Source organism: Dasypus novemcinctus, chromosome X, assembly GCF_030445035.2.
Source record: "Dasypus novemcinctus isolate mDasNov1 chromosome X, mDasNov1.1.hap2, whole genome shotgun sequence".
Lineage (NCBI taxonomy): Eukaryota > Metazoa > Chordata > Mammalia > Cingulata > Dasypodidae > Dasypus > Dasypus novemcinctus.
In genome coordinates, this window is record NC_080704.1 from 129,611,856 (window position 1) to 129,626,487 (window position 14,632).

Sequence of the window (14,632 nt, forward strand, 5' to 3'; positions counted from 1 at the left end):
ACTCAACATGGTGGGGTGGGGGTAGGAGGAAGCCAAAAACCACCCTTTATCGAGGGAAGGAAAAAGCAAAGAGGAGGCCATTGTGAAGAATAAAAACGTAAAATACTCTTCTCTTTTAAAAGCTCCAAAACTCCGGCTTCCGGTAGATCAACAGGTCCCCTAGGGAGAGAGCCTGAAGGCCCCTCGGGAGAGGGCAGGGCGTTCCCGTGGCCGCAGGCTCAGATTCACCGGAACCTGCTTCTTCAAGCCAACCTGGGAAAGGTTAGAGAGAAATGGAGGAGAGAGCTGGGAGCCGCGGGGAAGCAGGGGAATACCCCTTCTCAGTTCCCTGGAAGGGCTCCTGCTTGGACCCTGGTCTCGGGGTTCTCTGCAGGAATCCGGACAGCTCTGAGAAATGCAGGGAGGGTCAAGGTCACACAAAGGGCAGGGAGGGCGAGTCAACGTCACAAGAGGCAGCCCAGCCGCCTCCGTGGAAGCTAGGCGCCGGGCCGAGGGCGGTTAAGGGACAAAGTGCAGGAGACTCCAAAGAGATAAGAGGAAGGGCGAAGGCGGGTGGGGGCGGGGAGCGAGCGTCCTTGGAGATCAAGGATGGCGCTCCCAGGAAGCAGCGGCTGGAAACCTAGCTCACCCCACTGGAGAGGGGACACCCTAGAGGTCCCTCACCCCAGCAGCAGCTGGGAATCCAGCTGAAAATCCGGGCTGCGGGACCCGCTCCCCTCCCGCCGCCGCCCCTCTGCTGCCCCCGCGGGAGGCGGGAGGAGGGAGGCGGGGCTGCCCAGCTCACCTGGCGGTTTGGGGCGGGGTCGCCCGCGAACCCGAGGAGCCGAGGTGACTGCGGTACCCCGGGCTTGGGAGCCGGGCTTGCCCTGAGGACTGGGCCGGACCTCCCACCTCTCCACGCCTCCCGCCCCCCCCGCCCCCCCAGCTCCCGGGCCCTCTCCTGGCTCTCCCCCTCCTTCCTTTCCTCCCTCCCTCCCTCCTCTGCTCCTTCTCTCCGAGCCCAATTGCTCAAGCCGCTTCCTTCCCCAAAGCCAGCGCCAGTTCCTCTCCCGGTGGGGCCCCGGGAAGGGCAGGCCACGCTGGACTCTGCAACGGCCGCGACGGGAGCTGCAGGACCATGACCGAGCCCCGAAGGGCCGCGAGCCCGACGCCCAGGGCCTTTCTCGCGCCCTCCGGGCACAGCCAGCGGCGCGCCGCGCCACCCCGCCCATTCAGATTGGACCCCGGCAGTCTGGGCAGGTACCCGGGCTACGCCGCCGCCGCCTCCCGGGAGCCCCCCTTCCGTGGCTCGGTGATCCTCTCCGGAGCGGGCTCAGGGCGCCGGCGGGAAGCGCTGCGGGAGCTGCTGGGGCTGCAGGGGGCGGCTCCCGCCGGGCGGCTGTCGGAGGAGCGCGCGGAGGAGCAGCCCCCGGGGGGGTCGGGCGGCAGCGGGCTGTGCCTGGAGCCCCGCGAGCACGCGTGGATGCTAGCTGCCGCCGAGGGCCGTTTTGAGGCCCTGCAGGAGCTACTGGAGGCCGAGCCTGGGCTGCTGCTGCGGGGCGACCCGATCACGGGCTACACGGTGCTGCACTGGCTGGCCAAGCACGGGCGCCACGAGGAGCTCATCCTGGTGCACAACTTCGCCCATCGCCACGGGCTGCGGCTGGACGTGAGCGCCCCCGGTAGCGGCGGCCTCACGCCGCTCCACCTGGCGGCCCTCCAGGGCCACGACATGGTCATCAAGGTGCTGGTGGGCGCCCTGGGTGCCGACCCCACGCGCCGCGACTACAGCGGCCACCGGGCCTGCCACTACTTGCGGCCCGAGGCGCCCCAGAGGCTGCGGGAGCTGTCGGGGGCGGAGGACTGGGAGGCGGAGGGCAGCGAGCGCGGCAACGCCAACAACAACAGCAGCAGCGCCGCCCCGAGGATGCTGCGACGGACCCTGAGCCCTGCGGGCACGACGGCTGGGGAAACCGCGACGAGAACGGGAGCACCGCCGGCCAGGGAGAAGGACGCCGTGGGCAGCCGGATGGCGCACATTCAGAGCCTTTTCCGCCAAATCTTCCCCTTCTTCCAGGACCGTTGAAGGCGGCGGAGGGCCGTGGAGACCGGAGAGCGCCGGGGGCCCCTGATGGCGGCGGCAAGGCCCCGGCCACTCGCTTCTGTCAGCTCCCACGGAGCAGATGGCTCCGTGTCGGACGCAGCTCGGGACGCAGCCGAGCCTGCCGAGGTCTGCAAGGAGCGGACCACGTTGGAGCCCGTCTTAGGTACCTGTCCCATGTCTCCTGCAGTCACGGCAGTTGGATCCGGGGACAGGGCACCGCCTAACTGAGAGAGAGCCAAGGATCATGCGGGCCTGGCACTGGGTCCCAAAGCTGCTGGGACAAAGGAATTAGGAGCAGGCAGTGAGCCTCCTGTGGGAGAGGGAAGGTTACCCTTTCAGTAGTCATTAATGGGCAGGCAGCAGCTTTGGGTTTGTTAGGAAACATTTGCTAGGTTGAGACTGTAAACCACTGATGCAGAAAAAAAATAGGCCTGGTGAGCCATTAACGGGTCAGGTTGTGCCAGTAAAGTCAGCCTCTGGCGACCTGCTCCTGAGCCAACCAGGCCTTACGCTACCTTTTCTAATGTATCGCAGATGACTTCTTAAGTATATTAAAGTGGAATATTTTTTCCTTTCATGTGACAAAGCTGCCCTTGATTGACTTTTTTTTCCTCATTAATCACAGAAGGTAAAGCTGGATATATTTGCAGGGAAGGGGCCACCAACTCATGGCCAGGAGCTAATGGTCTAGGCCAGGCTCTGGGCCTCATATCTCAGAGCAGATGACTGGAGATGTCCACCTTACGAGCTCTCGCCTTGGTTCTGAGTAGAGACACAGTTTACATGTCTCTCCCAGCTCGTTGGCATCTAGGTCTGGCCCTTGGCACAGTTGTCATCCTAGAGGGATTGCCACATAGGGGGCAGAGGGGTGGTAGAAGGGAAAAGTCTCTAAATTTACATTTCTGATATTTCATGGTGAGTCATGTAACTTACCTTGACTTGTGCCCTCCAGGGACACATCCACTGGCACTTGTTTCCCAAGATAGGGTTTTCTCCATCAGATCTGTTTGTTTGTTTGTATTGAGTTTACTACGTAAGTTGTAGTTTGGAAAATTGCTCCAATTCAGAAATAGCATGAATTGTGTAGAATATAGGAGGGTTGACTCAGCCTCAAAGGAGGAAAAAGCAGTTGGTGACTAGAAATCCATGCTGCCTTAGAGAACAGTGCATCTGAAGACAGCATTGTATCCATGGAGACCTGGGTAGCCATTGCAATGGACAGCTAGCTCCCTTGAACACCATAGAATGGAAAGCCCAGAAACACTGCCCTAAGTTCGTCCATCTGCCAGGTGGACCTGTTTGTCCTCTTTGTTGTCTCCTCTGTGTGCAAAACTTTCCTAACTTTCCTACTTTCCTTAATAAACCATTAAGTCAGGAAATGATCCAAGTTCTTCCTATTGATGTTTTCAGCCTGTCCCACTCCCTAGGAACTATACAACATATTTACATGGTGCAATGTGGCATTCCCTTTTTCTTGCTAAATGAACTTTTCTTTGACATTTGAATTGGGGGAGGGGTTGAGCAGTTCCCAAATTCTGGCATTTGGGTAATGTGTCCATAGCTCGCTCTCAACCCCCGTGACTGTTTTATAGATGCAAATGGCTAACTTACACCGGACTGCAGTTTCTGCTCCCCAGCCTCCCCCCTGACAGCTGCGGAAGTGGGTTGGGCTTGATGAAGGCTTCAATAAGTCTTCAGGGCAGGCCCTTGCGGCTGAGTCTGAAGCTCCTTTCTTGGAGGGAAAATTGGTGTATGTGCCTTTGCTGCACACTCAAAGGACACTTATAGCAAGCATTCTCTCTTCCTAAGGAAAAGTTTGAACCTAAGCATCTTAACTATTAGCAGGTTTGGGAAACAGGCACCCACCTTGCTCTTTCTAAAATGAAAACCGAGTCAACTGGAGGATTTGAAAGCAGCTTTCTATAGTTTTTCCTATAGTCAGCTCTTCTTCCTCACCGATTTGTTCTCATCATGTGCTATTGCCTAGCCTACCTCCTCCATGTAAAATTGAGGTTTGGCTGCAGGGGACAAACACCCATGCTGAAAACTCTCCATGCCTCACATCAAGCCATTGGCATTTCTGGTATGCTTTTCGAGGCAAGACTGGTATGCTTGCCCTGAGAGAAAGAAAAAATTTCCCGAGAAACCTCTTTCCAGGGGGAACAGAATGGAGTTAAGCAGATTTTAGGCAAAGCTGCATTCTAGAGGAGGAGACAGAAGCAGGGCTGTGACAGGTAAGCAGGGGGATGGGGAGTGAGGAGGAAGGGGCGCTGAGGGAGCACAGAGGGTGGGGCCTGACACGGGTGAAGAGGTGCTGGAAAGGCTTTCAGGGGAGGAAGGTAATGCCTGACCTGAGGTTCCAGGGGTGAGTGGGAGCTGGCCAGTGGAAAAGGCGGCAGGGGGATTCCTGGTAAAGCCACTGGGGTATGTATGGGAGAATGCAATATGTGCCAGGAACTAACTTTAAGTCAGCAAAAGCAAGAGTGTAAAAATAGATAAGGGTCTAGATCACTAAGTATCGTAGGACGATGCTAAAAGAGGAACACAGATTTTAACCTAAAGGGTAGTTGGGAGCCATGGAAGTTTCTAAGCAGAGGAATAATGTGATGAGATTTTAGAAAAATCACTCTGGCAGATATGTGGAGGATAGATGTGCCAGGGGAGAGAACTGAGAGGCAAACACATCACACAAGTAAGCATTTCTGAAGGAGCATTTCAAAAAAGTCATGCTTCAGCCCACCAAGAACTCTGTGTAGGGCAGTGGCTTTCAAACTTTTGTCCTCCATGGCCTTTGCTCTAAAGCAGCTTACCTGGAAGCCCTATTTGGTATGTAAAACAGACAAATACAGAGCTGCCCAGATTGCAGCTGGGTTGGGATCACCCCTCCCCACTCCCTGTTTCCACCCTAGACAGAGAGTCACACATAATGGCCCCTGGAGCAAAATTCAAAAACCACTAAAGGGGTAGAAAGTGGTCAGATAAATGGTTTCAAATTCTGACTACCACATTACTTGCTGTGTGACCTTGAGCAAATTGCTAGCCTCTCTGAGTTGCGGTTTGTTTCCTCAGAAGTAAAATGAGGACAATACAACCTCTGTTGCAGGGTTGTTCGGAGGATTCGAGATAATATATGTGTAACCCTGTATCAGTCTGTCAAAGGGGTTCCGATATAAAGTACCAGAAATGTGTTGGCTTTTATAAGGGGTATTTATTTGGAGTAAAAGCTTACAGTTCTAAGGCCGTGGAAAGACCAACTCAAGGCATCTGTAAGAGGTGCTTTCTCACCCAAATCAGCTGCCATGTGTTGAAACAGATGACAGTTGATCTCTGCCTGCTTCCTCCTTGCCCTCAGGGCTTCCTCTTCCTCTTTTTTTAAAGTGCATTTTTTATTGTCTTTTTTAAAAAAAGATACATAGATCACAAAAAATGTTACATTAAAAAAATAAGAGGTTCCCTCATAGCCCACACACACGCCACCCCCCCCCCTCCTCCCACATCAACAACCTCTTTCATCGTTGTGGCACATTTGTTGCATTTGGTGAATAACATTTTGGAAAGCTCCTGCACTGCATGGGTTACAGTTTACATTGTAGTTTACACTCTCCCCCAGTCCATTCAGTGGGTTATGGCAGATTCTATAATGCCCTGCATCTGTCCCTGCAATATCATTTAGGACAATTCCAAGTCCCAAAAATGCCCCCACATCACATCTCTTCTTCCCTCTCCCTGCCCTAGCAACTACCGTGGCCACTTTCTCCACATCAATGATACAATTTCTTCCATTGCTAGAGTCACAATAATTCTATAGTAGAATACCAGGACACAAATCAATATATGCTCGCCAACGTCCATAGCGGCATCATTCACTATCGCCAAAAGTTGGAATCAACCCAAATGCCCCTCAACAGATGAGTGGATAAACAAAATGTGATATATATATGTAATGGAATACTATTCAGCTCAAAGAAGGAATACAGTATTAACACTTGGGATAACATGGATGAATCTTATCCTTATGCTGAGTGAAGCAAGCCAGGCATTGAAGGACAAATACTACATGACTTCTCTGATATGAAATAAGCAAATCCTCTTCCTCTTGAGCTCCATGGGCCCAGCCGCTTGAGGCTTCATGCTTAAATGGTCCTGTTGTCCTCTCTGCTGGCATAGGACTTGTTTTCCAGGTCTTCTATAGCAGTCTGGATGTTCTGCTCTTGTTCTGATCTTAGCTGTAAGCTATCAAGCAAAATGGCTCATCTCTCCCCCGGCCTCAGCTGTTTGAGCCTTCTCCTTTCTGTCACATGGCGGGATCAAAAATGACAGAGCTTTCTCTTCCTGAGTGTCTGTTTATATCAGACCCAGCAAGGGGATGGGGACTCGACCTGAGTCACGCCTTACTGACTTAGTCAATCAAAAAGCCCTAAAGCCAGTCTTAACAGGTAATCGAATCAAAGGCCCCTCAACTGAATTTAATACAATCAAAATGGTATCACACCCAGAGGAATAGATTCATTTACTAATATAATCTTTCTCTTTTTGGAATTCAGAAAATAATCTCAAACTGCCACAAAACAAACCCCTAGCACAGTGCCTGACGCACTGGAAATACTCAGGGGAATAATAGCTGTTTGAAAGAATTGAAAGGGGCTCAGTAGGCTCTTGTGGTGGAACTACATTATTCACTATGGTAGTCGGGGAGGGATTCCAATAGTTTACCTCTATTACTCCATCAGATGAGTGACTGTTCCTCAAAGGAGATGTGGATTCCTTTCTGCTGATGTTCTTCACAGCCCGTATGCTTTTACTTTAGACATAATTGTAACAAGCTAAGTTACCTTGTTTTTGGTCCACAGAAGTACAGGGAGTAAATAAGTATGTCCTCACAAAATATTAGATATGTTAGATATTTCCAGATAAAGACATAAACAAGGGTCAGAGCAAAACCTGAAATCTCTGAAGAGAAAGAATAAGAGCATACAAGTAAGAAAAAAAGATGAAAAACAAAGTGAAAAAGAAACAAAAGTATGCAAGTCCATCTTCTGACCTTATTTATCTATAGAAATGCCCGCCTCCTACCTCAGCCAACATATCCTACATTCCTCACCCAAGCCTCCCTGTTTCCCTCCTCCCATTTTAACAAAGGAGCAGGCCTGTCCTCTTTAGTTTTAGTTTGTCAAAAGGCTGCCAATGCAAAGCACTAGAAATGTGTTGGCTTTCATGAAGGGTATTTATTTGGGGTAAAAGCTTATACTTCCAAGGCTGTGGAAAGTCTAACTCAAGGCCCCATAAGAGATGCTTTCTCCCTCAAATCGGCTGCCATGTGTTGAAGCAAGCTGATGGGTGGTCTCTGCCTTCCCCTCCAGGCTGAACCATCTCCCAGAGCTCAGCTGTGGGCAACCAGGCATAGAACTTGTCTCTTATTGGGCCTCGCTGGGTCTTAGTATTGCTGCCTCCCATCACGTGGTGATGTCCTCTCCATTTATTGGCTCTTATGGTTTCTGCTGACTTCCAGCTTCTTCCTGTGTGGTTTCCAATTTCTGTCCTCCAGTTTCTTCTCTTTATAAGGCCTCCATTCATTCAGTTGGGCTACACCTTTCTAAAAATAACGGTTTAAGGAGATCCTATTTACAATGGATTCACACCCACAGGAATGCCAATTAAGATGAACATGTCTAAATTGCGGTTCATAATTCAAGCTGCCACAACTGCTTCTTCGAAACTCTCTTGTCTGGTCTTCCATTACCTCCTATAGCTTTAAATGTTGGTGTGTGCTAGGTTGAAGTCCTGGAAACTTCACTCTACATTCTCTCCTGAAATATTTTATCCCTTCTCCACCACCCCCCAAACTCAATTCCAGTCACACAGCCCTCCTTGTTGTTCCTTGAAACTGCCTTCTGAACTCTGAGATTCCTATGTGTTGTTCCCTCTCCAGAAGCACTCTTCCCTCTAGTCCTTGCCCCTCCCTTCACCTGGCCCCTTCCACTGATCCTTCAAATGCCAGTATTAATGTCACCTTCTTAGTGAAGCTTTCCCTGACCCCTCAGACTAGGTTAGCACCTGTAGCAGTTTGATATTACTTATGAATTCCAAAAAGAGATATTGATTATATTTTTTAACTGGTCTGTTCCTCTGGGCATGATACCCTTTGATTTAAATTCAAAGGCTTTACTTCTACTTGATTAAATCAAGATTAGGGTTTTGACTGGACCACATTATTAGGGCACGCAGGGTTGAGTCCCCACCCCCTTGGTGGGCTATATAAATGGACACTCAATCAAGAAAACAGAAGTAGATACACAGAGAAGATACAAAGAGGAAGAGAGACAGCTCCATAGAGATGGCAAAGGCCTGGGGAAGAACAATGAGCCATTCGCCTGATAGTTTACAGCTGACCTTGTGAAGAGAACAGAGCAGCTGAGCCCAGAGAAAAACAAGCCCCGGGAAGAGGGATGAGATTGGAAGAAGCTGAACCCACAGAACCTTAAGAGGGAAGAGGAGGGCTGAACCCTCATAGACGTCGCCCACCATCTTGCTTCAACACGTGGCAACAGAGTTTGGTAAGGAAGTAACCTTGAGTTACACTCTTTAGGGTCTTGTAACTGTAAACTTTTGCCCCAAATAAATACCCTTTATAAAAGCCAACAGATTTGTGGTACTTTGCATTAGCACCCCATTTGGCTGACTAATACAGCACCAACCCATTGTACTCATTCATCAGCCCCTATATATCTCTTAATAGTCCTAATCACAATTGATAAGTTATTCATGCAGTTATTATATTACTATCTCCCCTGTCACATTATATTTACCTTCCAAGAGGGCAGGGACCATGTCACCACTGTATCTCCAGTTCCTGGCACATGGGTGGAGCTCAATAAATAGTTATTGATTGACAAAAGATTCTTAGGTATGACACCAAAAGCACTAGCAACAACAAAAATAGATAAGTTGGACTTTATCAAAACTAAAAATTTTTGTGCTTCTAATAACACTAACAAGAAAGTGAAAAGACAACCCATATAATGGGAGAAAATATTTGCAAATCATGTCTGTTAAGGGTCTAATGTCCAGAATATATAAAGAACTCTTATAACTGAAAAATAAAAGGACAAACAACTCAATTAAAAAATGGGCAAAGGGAAAACAATCTGGCAGTTCCTCAAAAAGCTAAACAAAATTACCATGTGACCTGGCAATTCCACTCCTAAGTATATAGCCAAAAGATTTGAAAACAGGTACTCAAACAGATCCTTATATACCATTGTCTTAGTTTGTCAAAGGCTACCAAGGCAAAATACCAGAAATTGGTTGGCTTTTATAATGGGAAATTTATTAGTAGTAAAACCTTACAGTTTTGAGGCTGTGAATGTCCAAATCAAGGTACCATCAGAGATGCTTTCTTACCAAAGTCAGCAACTAGTGATCCTGGGGTCCTGCCATGTGGTGAAGCAAGATGGTGGCTGATCTCTGCCTAGGTCCCTGCCTTCTCCTCAAGGTTCACCATCTCCCAGAGCACAGCTGTAGGTTGTGGGCAATCAGGCATATGGCTCGTCTCTTCAGCCTTGAGCTGTTCCATGGGCCCAGCCTCTTGGGGATTTTGTGCCTCAGCTTCAGCTGCTAGCAGTCCTTGATTTCACTCTCTCACATGGCCAGGTTAAAATGGTAGAGCTCCCTTTTCTTGTGTCTTCTTTCTCTCTGCATCTCCATTTATATAAGGCTCCAGTAAGAGGGTAGAGACCCAACATGAGTCATGCCTCACTGATGTAGTCCAATCAAAAGCGATCTAATCAATTGATTAAATCAAGTTCCTTTAATCAAATCCAATGCAATCAAAGGGTCTCACACCCACTGGAATGGATTAGTTCAAAAATATAATCTTCTGGGGGAGTCACAAAATTCAAACTGTCACAACATTGTTCAAAGCAACATTATCCATGATAGCAAAAAGGTAGAGGTAGAAACAACCTAAGAGTCCATCAAAGATGAAAGGATAAGTAAAATATGGTATATACATACTGTGGAATATTATCAGCCATAAAAAGGAATGAAGTTCTGATACACACTACAATATGGATGAACATTAATAAGTCATACACAGAAAGACAAATACTATAAGATTCTACTTATATACACTTATTATATGATTCCATGTATATTAAATATCTAGAATAAGCAAATTTGTAGCAAGAAAAAGTAGATTAATTGGTATTAGGGGCTGCGGGATTGGGGGTAGGTAGGTAATAGCTAAAGGGTATGTGGTTTTTCCTTTGTATTGTGGTAACATAACCAACATAACATTTCCCATTTTAACCACATTCAATTATATAATTAAGTGGTGGTAATTACATTCACAGTATTGTGCTACCATCACCACCAGCCATTACCAAAACTTTCTCATCACCCCAAAGAGAAATGCCATACCCATTAAGCATTAACTTCCATTCTCCACCCCACTCCCATCCCTGGTAACCTGTAATCTTTTTTCTGTCTCTATGAATTTGCATATTCTGATAATTTCATATAACTGAGATTGTACAATATTTGTCATTTGGTGCCTGGCTTATTTCACTCAAAAAGCTGTCTTCAAGGTTCATTCATATTGTAGTATGTTTCAGAACTTCATTTCTTTTCATGGCTGAATAATATTCCGTTATATGTATATTTTGTTTAACCGTTTTCCATTGATGGACACTTGAGCTGCTTTTGCTTTTGGCTATTGTAAATAATGCTTCTGTGAACACTGGTGTTCACATCTCTATCCAAGTCCCTGCTTTCAATTCATTTGGGTATACCTAGAAGTGTGATTTCCAGTTTATATGGTGATTCAATGTTTTACTTTATGAGGGACCACCAGACTGTTTGCCACAGTAACTGTACCATTTTACATTCCTACCAACAAAGCATAAGGGTTCCTTTGTCTCTACATCCTGGCCAACACTTATTTTCTGTTTTTGTTGTTGTTGTTGTTGTTTTAAATAACAGACATTCTAGTGGGTGAGAGGTGGTATCTTACTGTGGTTTTGATATGCATTTCCCTAATAGCTAAGGATGACAAGCATCTTTTAATGTGCTTATTGTCCATTTGAATATCTTCTTTGGAAAAATGTCTATTCAAGTCCTTGGCCCATTTCTTAGTTGGGTTGCTTGTTTTTTTGTTGTTGAGTTCTTTACATAGTCTATGCATTAAAACCTTATCAGACCTGTGATTTGTAACTATTTTTTCCCATTCTGTAGGTATTCTTTTCACTTTCTGCAATAAATGATAATAACGTCCAAAAAACACAGAAGTTTTTAACTTTGATGAGGACCATTTTATTTATTTTTTCTTTCACTGTTCATGCTTTTGGTGTCATATCTCAGAATTCATTGCATATACAAGGGCTTGAAGAGATTTCCCTATGTTTTCTTCTAGGAGTTTTATAGTTTTAGTTCTTATATTCAGGTTTTTAAATCCATTTTGAGTTAATTTTTGTATATGATATGAGATAAGCTTCCACTTTAATTCTTTTGCATGTGGCTCTCCAGTTTTCCCAGCACCTTTTGTTGAAGAGGCTGTTCTTTCCCCATTGAGTAGACTTGGCTCTCTTGTCAATTGACCATAGATGTGTGGATTCAATTCTGAACTCTGTGTTCTACTCCATTGGTCTAAATGTCTGACCTTGTGCCAGTAGCACACTGCTTTGATTGCTGTAGCTTTTTAGTAAGTTTTGATATACTAAATGTTTTCAAGGTGATGAAAATGTTCTAAAATTGACTGTGTTAATGGTTTCACATATCGGTGAATATACCAAAAACCATTGAATTGTACACTTGAAATGGGTGAATTGTGTGGTATGTGAATTATATCTCAATAAAGCTGTTATTAAAATTATGAAGAAAGAATGAGAGTCAAATGTCCTCTTATACTTGAAAGCCACAAGAACACATATAACAATATACATGCACTAGTTATTAAATTAATTAGCAAAAGAAAGGGATCAACTCTTATTTATCCTTGTACCCCCATATCATTTTGTATACTATTTTTGATTGGTCTACTCCATATGTACCACTTGTTTCAGCCTCAAGGACAAGAAGATACCTGTTTGACTCAGGTTTTTTCCCATAATACCCTGCATAATCTCCCGTACATTACCAAGCAAAGTTTGTTGCATACTGCTGTCAGCCTGATTCCCCTATGCACTATGTGCCAGAAATTTTTCCATCTTTAAAAAGGAGAGGGAGACAACCAGCAAGATGGTGTTGGAGTAAGGAGCTCCTAGAGTCAGCTTCTACTACAGGGCAGTTACTAAACACCCAGAGCTATCTGAAGCACCTGTTTGGGGGCTCCAGGAGATAAGAAGAGTGTCCTGCCACATCCTTGAATTAATGGAAGGAGGAGACTGACCATCTGCAGAGAGGCTCCACGCCACGGAGGCTGGTGCCCACCCTCCACTGGAGGCACAAGCCACCTTGGGAGCTGTTCCATGGCTGGAATTGGAAGTTCCACTTCCCAAAAACAGGGGAGGAAGAGATGATTGGGCACCAACTTCAGCTACTGATTAGTAAATTCGGTGGGCTAAAGTATAATCCTAAGAACAGCTAAAGTTTGAACCTGTCCAAGTCAGAAAGAGGCCGGTAGCTGCTGTCTTAACTCTGTGCCTGGCATGACGGGAAGTGGGGCCGTTTTAAAATCACAGTGCTGGTGGGGACCAGTTTCTTTCCATACATGACAGTTGCAGCTCTAGCATAAGACCTAGTTCCACCTCTGGCAGGGAGGAAGCTGGGGGGACCTGTGCCAGCCTCTCTGGGAAATTACAGGCCACACTGTGGAGGCCAACGATCATCCTATTTTGCAGCACAAGCTTCCCTAGGAACTGTTCTGTGGCTGGGATTGGAAGCTCCATTTCCCAAAAACAGGGGAGGAAGAGACAGTTGGCCTTCAATTTCAGCTACTGATAAGTAAATAAGGCTGGATAAAGTATAACCCTAAGAAGACCTAAAGTTTGAACCTGTCCAAGTCAGAAAGAGGCTGGTAGCTGCCATTTTGACTTTGCCCCCCGCATGAGAGGGAGCAGGGCTGGCTGAAAATCACAGTGATGGTAGGGACCAGTTTCTTTCACCCATATCGGCCTTCAGCCCTAGCCTAGGCTTCAGCCCCACCTCTGCCAGGGAAGAAACTGGCAGGCCCTGCACCAGCCTATCCAGGTAACCGCAGGTACCTTTGGCTGGCACATACTGAACAATCGGAAGTATACCAGGGCAACTGTGGTCATCTTGGACCCACACTACACAGATTGCTGCCCACACCTGCAATTCCATCCCCGCCCCAGGCAGGAGAGAAAGGGGAATGAAACTTCATCAGTCTTTCTGGGCAACTACAGTCTAGGCCTGCACAACTTGTATTATTCCAAACAACTGTGACTCTGTCCCTACCCCTGGCAAAGGAGAAAGTTGGGAGAAGATTCATCTGTCCATGGGGCAATGAGGGGAACTTGAGCCTCCACAGTTTATAGCACCAACTACATCCTTGGCTCCTACTGCACAACCAGCAAGGGAGAAAGGGCAGGAAGCTCTAAACTAAAGAGAAAAACTGCACCCAGAATAAATACTCTATTAAGCCAGATGCCAAGACACCAACAAAAAATTACAATCCACACCAAGAAACAGGAAGCTATATGACCCAGTTAAAGGAACAAGATAAGCCTCCAGATGACATAAAGGAGTTAGGACAACTAATCATAGATGTTAAAACAAATCTCCTTAATAAATTCAATGAGATGGCTAAAGAGATTAAGGATCTTAAGAAGATATTGGATGAGCACAAATAAGAATTTGAAAGCATACAAAGAAAAATAGCAGATCTTATGGGAATGAAAGGCACAATAAATGAAATAAAAAATACACTGGAATCATATAATGGCAGATTTGAGGGGGCAGAAGAAAGGACTGGTGAGCTTGAAGAAAAGGCCTCTAAAAGTGAACATATAATGGAACAGATGAAGAAAAGAATGGAAAAAATTGAAAAAGGCCTCAGGGAACTAAATGACAGCAAGAGACATACAAACATACTTGTCATGGGTGTTCCAGAAAGAGAAGAGAAGGGAAAGGGGGCAGAAAGAATATCTGAAGAATTAATGGTAGAACATTTCCCAACCTTCAATAGATAGATATCCACTGTACAAGAAGCACAATGTAATCCCATCTGAAAAAATCCAAATAGACCAACTCTGAGACACATATTCATCAGCACGTCAAATGCCAAAGACAAAGAGAGAATTCTGAGAACAGCAAGAGAAAAGCAATGCATAACATATAAGAGATACCCAGTAAGATTAAGTGCTGATTTCTCACCAGAAACCATGGAGGCAAGACGACAGTGGTCTGATATATTTAAGATACTACAAGAGAAAAACTTCCAGACAAGAATCTTATATCTGACAAGCTTGCCTTCAAAATGAGGGCAAGTTTAGAATATTCACAGATAAATAGAAACTGAGAGAATTTCTAACCAAGAGACTGGATTTTCAGAAAATGCGAAAGGGTGTGCTAGAGCCTGAAAAGAAAAGACAC

General features: G+C 46.4%; 1 protein-coding gene across 1 annotated transcript; it reads left to right on the forward strand.

Annotated features, from left to right (window-relative positions):
• The first annotated feature begins 303 nt into the window (after positions 1-303).
• Positions 304-3,465, forward strand: SOWAHD (sosondowah ankyrin repeat domain family member D). The gene has a single exon (XM_058290953.2). The coding sequence runs from the start codon at positions 1,118-1,120 to the stop codon at positions 2,063-2,065; it is 948 nt and encodes a 315-aa protein (XP_058146936.1). The 5' UTR covers positions 304-1,117; the 3' UTR covers positions 2,066-3,465.
• The last annotated feature ends 11,167 nt before the right edge of the window (positions 3,466-14,632 follow it).